We start from the raw sequence: 8,520 nt of genomic DNA on the forward strand, positions 1-8,520 counted from the left end.
CGTTATACTGTGTGGCCATGAGGAGATCCTCTCCTCAGGAATTTACGACCTCTCCCTGACCACAGCAGTCTGGTTGTAGGAGCAGAGTGCTCGCTGTACCCAAAGAGGGCAACGTCATGACAGTAGGATGGTCATCTGAATCAGGGTTAGTTTGGCAGCTGGGATGAAAGAGGAACGATTACGATAGAGGAAACCAAGTCTAGATGTAACTTTAGCCTGTAACTTTAATATGTGCTGAGAGAAGGACAGTGTACCGTCTAGCCATACTCCCAAGTACATGTATGAGGTGACTAGATGGGCATTAGATGGGCAAGATGGGCATTCTTCTTACCAAACCACATGACCTTGTTTTGGAGGTGTTCAGAACAAGGTTAAGGGTAGAGAAAGCTTGTTGGACACTAAGAAACTTTGTTGTAGAGCAATTAACACATAAACAGGGTTTGAATTTTAGTAAGGTCAGGAAGGCTGGAAAGGAGGAAGGAGGAACACTTCTTTTGGAGCAGGACAATTTTTCTTCTGAGAAGAGCAAACATCCTTCTATTCAAAAGGGAGTCAAGGTGTGTGAAGAGATTCCCCCAATCTATATGTTCATCTATGCAGTTTGTTTCTATGTCAGGTTGCAAATAATGTTCCATTTTGGATGTATTTTGTCTGAAGCTGTTGTATAGTTTAAAACACTATGATGAACTGTAGACCAAATAGCCTACTGTTAAATCATGTCACTTTATCTAGGTTGACTGGTTGTGCTGCTATGAGGACTAGTCTGAAGCCAAGATTTTGGAGTTTGCTAAAGCTGACTGTTTCATTTTTCTTAAGGTCGAATTTAATCTTTCATTATTGTCATTGTCACAGGTACTGCATACATTTTCCTGGCAAAGCTCACCTAACCTTCTGCTTTCCAAATGGGCGTTGTTTTTACAGTATTACACAATTTTGAACACACAACTTGAAACCCACGGCTGAGTTAAAAAAGGAGGTGTGTTTATTATTTCTAGTTGAGGTGTGCCACTGAATATAAAGAGGAAGGATGGGAGGCTGAGCGCACAGGACTGAGAGGTGAAGACAGGTGTGGCTTTAAGGTAAGATGATTCTGGCATTGATGCTAACATACATATACATTTATGGAATAATATGACCGGCTTTTAAGATATGGTATGTTTGAAGTGACACACATCTCATTGACTAGGCTGGGCTAAGAAGTTACAGCTGTTTCACTGCATTTATGCCAAATCATGTGATGGGAAGTCAGTGTTTATTCATTTTTTTTGTTTTCATGCTTCCTAGTAGTTTACCAAGGGATGAATTACAAAGAGTGTGAGGTTGGGGTATCGAAAATACATTGTTTTGGTAATTGTTTCTACGGCCATATTTCAGCCATACATAATCACTTATATATACATGTCAACAAAGAAAGCATTATGTGCATGTTCAAAAGTAACATTTCCAAGTAATATAGGACTTCAGTGTGGAATAAAAGATCGCAGTAGGCCTATGGAATATTTAAAATTGCTCAAATCTGTCACTTGCCCAAAAGCATCAGAACTGGCAGTGGTCATGTGCAAAGTTCTGAAGAACCAACAGAACACTTCAACAACGGTTACAGAAACGTTTTTAAAAATGAGTGTTGGCACTCGGGTGACTGGTTAGGCCAGGGGGACTGGTTAGGCCAGGAGAAGAAATTGATGAACTAATAAGGTTTGGCAGAAGGAAAGTCACAGAGTTGGTTAGTCTCACTGTTGTTGACTTTTAATTGATTCAGAGTGTGCTGGAATGAAAATCTGAGAACAAACAATAATAAATAAAATGCCATAAAGCATAAATCAAACCATAAAGATAGTCACTATTCAATAATGGCAAACAATCAGAATTCATCAAGGTAGTTTCAACATGACATCATTTATTCTAACTCATGTCATAACTCAGACCAGAAATAATTATTTCTAATTAACAGAATGAATTCAAAAATAAAAGAGATAGGAAACGGAGTAATCAGCTCGATACTTTACCCGCCAACATAACAATGGAAAATGTGCTCCGGGAGCCGTATATACATTTACAAACAATCATGAGTCAACTCAAAACAATCACCCGCATCAGTGAAAACAGTCAAACAAAACACGTCTATTTACTCATGTTTGCTTCTTGGATGCACACAAAGTAAACAAAAAAGATTCAGTGTTGCTGGAGAACCTGACAGATGTCCAACAACAGATAAAGGAGGAGTTTTAATGCCAGCCTTTCCCAAAATACATTTTGGTCGCGTTCCCCTGCTTAGATGTTGCATGCATTAACCAATGCCATGTTAAAGACTGTCATCGACTGACGGATTGCTATAACATATGATGTGGTTATTTGGTATGTAAAAATCCTATCTGGGTCAAATTAAGATCTGCAGCCAGGACACCGGGGTTAACACCCCTACTCACTAGGACTGTGATATTGTATGTGGTTGTTTATCTCCCTTAGTTGATTGCACCAACTGTAAGTCACTTTGGATAAGGATCTTCTAAATGACCAATATATAACAATTAACATGTTCAAAGCACACTGGGTATTATACTAATGACCTCCGCCGCCAAACAAGACCAAATTGTTTTGGGTCGGTCTGGACCAAATCTGAACCAATCATAGATGTCCATGTTTCACAAGTTTGGAGAGCACAGTACAGTAGAGCATAGTAGACTACAGTAGTGTCCAAACTTGTGAAATATCAATGCCTATATTTGGGTCAAATCAAGGCCAGTACGGATTCGACCAAATCGGAACCAATCCTAGACATCTACGTTTGTGGACGTTGTGGATGAAGAGAATTAAGACCAGGGCGGACTGACCAAATTTCAACCACTTTTCTAAGTGCATGGATGTCTTGTGTTGGTCGGTGCTTTTAGTGGTCTCTCCATTCATAATTGCCTTTATCTCGCTTTCAGATGAATCAACTTGTGGTTATCGTTGCGACACTCTTTGTCCCCACTACATACGGTGCTGCAGGCGGTTGTAAGTGATTATTCTATTATTTTGTTGGACTGTGACTCTTCTATCAATGTTGTGACTCTGCATAACTTTTTCCCTTCTTCAATTGTAACAGTGTGGTGTTACCATGATCCTAGTTGTGGTAAGTATTGATTTTACCCACTGGTTACAGTGTAATTTCTACTCACAAATTGAAGTGATTGCGATAGCAGTGGATAATACACTAGAGAATTGATTTATTAGCATATTATATGACCCTTATAAAACGATGGTACATTGACACCATGGTATGATTGATTCCATGTTAAGATGACACCACCTGGTCCACCATTGCCAGTGAACATTGCAATGGATCCCGTCAGTCTCCCATCAACATTGTCTCTGCATCAGCAGTGGGCGATGAAACCCTGACTGCCTTCACCTTCACCAAATACGGAGACAATTATACAATGAAGAATATCAAGAACACTGGCAAAACTGGTGAGGAGAATTGCTTTCTCTTGCTTTCTTGCTTTCTTGCTTTCTCAATCCATACACACTAAGTCCCACTTGTGGATAATGTATGAACCAAACCAGGAACCCTTATGTGCAAAATGTAACCAATTCCTCTCCTATTGTTCCTCCTCTCTTTCTTTCAGTCAAAGTGGAACTGACAAGTGGTGTCCAGGTTACAGGTGGGGCACTGTCTGAGGCCTATGACAGCCTGCAGTTTCACCTCCACTGGGGGAATGGTACCTCAGTACCTGGGTCAGAGCACACAGTGGATGGAACCCGCTACCCCATGGAGGTATGAGAAGGTTCAACACAACATTACTGCATTCTTAACCTTTCTCCATTAGTGTCCCCCCCCCCCCCCCCCCACCCCCTTCAAGGATTAGTGCAAGCATGCCTGGAGGTAGTTTCCCACCATATTCCAAGCACTAATCCATTCCTATTAAATTAATGTGTGGAAGTGTATTAGTACACTTTGGGAGAAGGATTAAGATTCTGAATTTAGCCCATTTATCATTGGGTGACACTTCTCATACTGATGCACATATACCACACTGCAATGGATCAATGTCAAGGTCTTCATTTAGCCTTAGTCCAGAATTAATTAATTCCCCCCCAGCTCAACTGCAGCCCCAACACTTGGTTTACTAGAAAGCTGACAGGTGCGGAGATGTAACCAATCTCATATTCATAAATGGTGTAATAATCTGACTGTTGTACTGAGCTCATGAGGCATTTATAAGTTCTATTCCTTAAGAATCAGTGGGCATATATATATCATTCATTTAAATGACCCTTGAACAGCTGTATATATAGCAGATTGTAGTCTACCTTTTTAAATGTATCATTACAACGTTTTAATTTCCCAATGGATTCAGATAACTTTTTACTGTTATGCTCCACCTTTCAGTTGCACATAGTAAATGCCAAGTCTTCGCACGACGGTAACACGACCACGGCCGTTGCAGACAGCACGGGACTCGCTGCTCTTGGCTTCTTCATAGAGGTGAGAGGATGCTTTAACCTTCATAGAAATGGCATCCATTTTTTTACAGTAGATTAGGCATTTACATGTTTTATTGCTGTTTTTTATGACTAAAGTCTTTGTTTTTCAAACAGGCCATGCCAGGTAATGCAACTGGTTCACCAGCAGCCTGGAATACTCTGACATCCTACTTGGCCAACATCACACTAAAAGGTGAGAGGAGAGATTTGACTGGTTCTGACTACTTCCTCAAAATAAAGTTTGGAAGAGGATTTGGCATTAGTTTTCTCTTTGAATTCAAAATTAGTAATTTTCTTGTTCAATTTCAGTAGCATATGATTTTATTTACGTTTTTTCGTTCTCTCTTCCTCAAGATGATATTGTAAACATTACTCATGCTATTTCATTGGATGAGCTCCTGGATGGGGTGGACCGTAGCAAATACTACCGTTACCTTGGCTCCCTGACCACTCCAAATTGCAACGAGGCTGTAGTTTGGACCGTGTTCAAGGACCCTATCAAAGTCAGCCAGGACTTGGTGAGTTTGTGCAACAATTTCCCCAGAACCTGGACACCATTTCTACTTACCAGAAAATATTCATAGCTCCGACAATAAACATGGACTGTATTCAATTATCTTTAAGTGCAGGATCCACCTTTATTTATTCTGCTTATGAAACATTATAAAAGTAATGATTCAAGAATATTACCAAACATGATCTTTCATCTGGGGTGGTCCAACAAAAGAGATTGTGACGTGTTAATTGTCTCTTCAAGAAGTCATGAACATAAAGATCCGATATCTTAATAATTTGAGCCAGTTTCAAACAGCAGGAAATAGACCTGCAGCAAAAGGAAATGTGTATTGTTATGTGGATTATAATTAAAGGACTTTTTTATAGGGGTTGCTACATTTTTTGTTAGGGCAAATCAAGTCGGATAATTTAACGTGGCGATTACAAACTTTAGAAAAAACTGTAATACTCTAAAAGTTAGCATGACATGCTGTGCAGGAAATGTCATGCAACAGGATGTACGGCATATCTACACACATATAATACATTTCTTATTTTAATCACATTTTTAACCGGAATGAAATGACATGCCTTAAAGTTGTTGTTTTTGTGATCTATTTATGTATTTACTTGGAGAGCAATTGCCTCAAAGTTTAGTTGATTTCACGTTATTTGGCAGCTCAATCAAAACTAGATGTTGAACTGACATTTGTGCCCAGTGGGTAAAGCCATTGGGCCAGCTTGATGTCACACTTATGTCTATGATCCTATCTGAAATTAATTAACCTTTTCCCCTCAGATTGATCTCTTCAGTACAACATTGCACATTGACCACAACTCCACCTCTGCCTTGATGACCAACGTCTTCAGGAGCATCCAGCCTGTCAACGACTGGGTGGTGACGACCCAGGGCCGTCCAGCGTCGGGGGCTTCCACAATGTGCTCCTCTCTGGGCCTCATGGCCCTGGCCTGGATGCTGCTGAGGGTTTAGTGACGGCGAAATACTCCTTACCTGAAGTGCATTGCCATATCTCCATGAACCCTCAATCTACCAACATATTTTCCTTATATCGATTACCAACAAGGGTCATCTTGACCCCAAGGAGAAACTATTGGAATAAGCAACAATCATAGCGAAATGTGTTAAACTTATTTATTTTCAAAACATCATTATTTAGAAATGTAATGAATGTTATCTGATATAAAATGACCTAAACAAACAGTTTTTTTTTTCAAAAAGAAAACAAGGGTTTTCCTGTATATAATGTGCAGCTTGAGTACAATCAACCTTAGTACAAACATCATATTTATCATCATTTGATTAAAGTATCATTTCGTTTTCAGAATTTTGCAGTAAATATTAATGTTGTCATGTGAATATTGTAAAAATGACTGCCATTTAAAAAGGTTGTTCAATTCACTTTTAAAAGTGATCCTAAGAGACATTGACACAAAATATGACTCAGTGTTATTTTTTTCCTAACTCCACATGAGCATCGCTGCTGGTGAAACAATGGGAGTGGTAGGGGCTATGGCAACATGCTTCAAAATACATGTCACAATCCTTTAAGTCACTTCCGATCAAAGCGGTATAGCACCTACAATGTTATAAGTTGCACATATATAATACTGAGGAAGAAAGGAATTCAGGTATTCATTTAACATTTTCAGTAGAATAAAAACATCTATGAGAATACACACCAATAGAAACGGTGTACATTCCGAGTATAGCTGGTTTCTGTATTACAGTTCCTCCAAGTACTCAGACCACCGACAGACTTTAATGACTTGGTTTGATTGCAACTAAGCACACATCCAAGGTAGTATTGATTTTGATGGGGATTTTTTATTATTATGCTAATTCAATTTCTAAGGGGCTGCGGAAATCGACTCTAGGGCGTTAAGCAGTATAATCCAGCCAACCACCTGCAGCTGTGTGCAAGGTTCTTTATATCAAGTAGCCAGTAAAGACAGCAACATGTAGGCTATTGACCACACCTGACGTCTTCATAGCGAACTAAATGAGGCATGGTACTGGCAGGTAAACTCATTGCCATATAGAGCTCTCAATAGACCACCGAAGGTCATTATCACTATCAATACATGACCGTCTACTAGGCCTCTGTGTGGAAGCTAACTACATGTAGCATGAGCTAATGTAGCAGTAAGTCAATTTCTCATATTTGTTGTATTTTTTATTTTATTTCACCTTTATTGAACCAGGTAGGCTAGTTGAGAACAAGTTCTCATTTACAACTGCGACCTGGCCAAGATACACATGGCCGGGTACCCTAGATGAGGGAAGATGAGCTGTCATCTTAGTACATCAGAAATATTCTACCTAAATAATTAGGCAACTGTACATAGTGTGAATCCGCTTGCCATGAACCTAGCCAACCGCCGGCATTAAGTTGCACCGCCGAATGGCTTCACTGAGGCACGAAGAGCTGTCATATTGACATATCAGGATATTCTACCTATGCAACATAGCTACTGGACCACTTGGCTGACGCAATCATGATCATACAGCAATACTGCAGGAACTCATGTAGGTTCCACTATCTCAGAATCAATCATATGTAATGTTGTAGCAGCAGAGGATCATTGGCCCATGAGAAGCAGTAGCAGCGCCAATGTCGAATTGGGCAGCCCATAGCTCAGAGCTAGCCCGCAGTGCTGTCGAAGGAACCAGAGCTGTGATTAGTTCCAGTATCTAGTCATTGGTTACCAGCATCAATGTTGAAAAGAGATTCGCCCATGCTCAGCATCCAAGCAGCACAACATGAAAGAGAGGACAAAGCAGTGTTAGTTATGGTGATGACAGCTGATGTTCCATGCAAATTAATTCATCTACGGGTGTATGAGAATATATATTCATTATGGAAACATAACATCATGCAAGACTAAAGGGAAGGAACATTTAGTGTATTTCATACTGAAGAACCCATAAGTATCGCCTCTGGAAAAGCATAATGTTACACAGCGAAGGGTCCTGATGCCCAATATGAACTGCATCACTGCTATTGGAACATGATAAGAAAAGGCTGAATTTTCCTGACTGAAATTGTAATAGAAAAGATATTAATGGTTATATAACAGAAGACATTGTGCAGAGAGAAGAGCAGGCAGTAAATACACTATCCAAACAAATCCCCCAAAACCGCAACTAAACGTTAGCTAGGTAACCACCTAAATAGTCCTACTGATACTGCTCAGCAGCAGCATCTGCAGAGTGCACAGCGTCCACAGTGAGAGTGACATGATCATTTAAAACATACATATAGTCTACCTGAGCTAAATCTTAGGTCTAAAGGTACATGCCGGTATGCCATGAGAGTAGAATAGACTTGACAAATAGACCCCATAGATACTAGAACAAGCCTGCAAATAAGTGTCTGAAATAAGTTCTCTAACAGACATTTCCATTAAAGGCAATGAACACTTGATCAACCATCAGCTGATCGCAATGTGGGTGTTTAGCAAACCCACCGCATTCTAGGTAATGCCAGTATCAACGGCCCATCCAACATGGCTGAAAGATATGTGATAGTCAGTTAA

The 8,520-nt window shown here is 39.9% G+C and overlaps 1 protein-coding gene across 1 annotated transcript; it reads left to right on the plus strand.

Moving 5' to 3' along the window:
* Positions 1-999: 999 nt before the first annotated feature.
* LOC110530653 (carbonic anhydrase 4) lies at positions 1,000-6,418 on the plus strand. Its single transcript, XM_036986282.1, has 9 exons — positions 1,000-1,079; positions 2,928-2,994; positions 3,086-3,112; positions 3,280-3,450; positions 3,609-3,757; positions 4,373-4,468; positions 4,582-4,660; positions 4,822-4,985; positions 5,762-6,418. Exons 2-9 carry the CDS (start codon positions 2,928-2,930, stop codon positions 5,951-5,953), a joined length of 945 nt encoding a protein of 314 aa, XP_036842177.1. The 5' UTR covers positions 1,000-1,079; the 3' UTR covers positions 5,954-6,418.
* The last annotated feature ends 2,102 nt before the right edge of the window (positions 6,419-8,520 follow it).

Source organism: Oncorhynchus mykiss, chromosome 8, assembly GCF_013265735.2.
Source record: "Oncorhynchus mykiss isolate Arlee chromosome 8, USDA_OmykA_1.1, whole genome shotgun sequence".
Classification (NCBI taxonomy): Eukaryota; Metazoa; Chordata; class Actinopteri; order Salmoniformes; family Salmonidae; genus Oncorhynchus; species Oncorhynchus mykiss.

Excerpts from the sequence above, each read along its gene's own strand:
- LOC110530653 (XM_036986282.1), top strand. The coding sequence starts at position 2,928 with ATGAATCAACTTGTGGTTATCGTTGCGACACTCTTTGTCCCCACTACA. Across the intron at positions 3,758-4,372 it reads GAACCCGCTACCCCATGGAG|TTGCACATAGTAAATGCCAA; the intron begins GTATGAGAAGGT and ends TCCACCTTTCAG. Across the intron at positions 4,986-5,761 it reads TCAAAGTCAGCCAGGACTTG|ATTGATCTCTTCAGTACAAC; the intron begins GTGAGTTTGTGC and ends TTTTCCCCTCAG.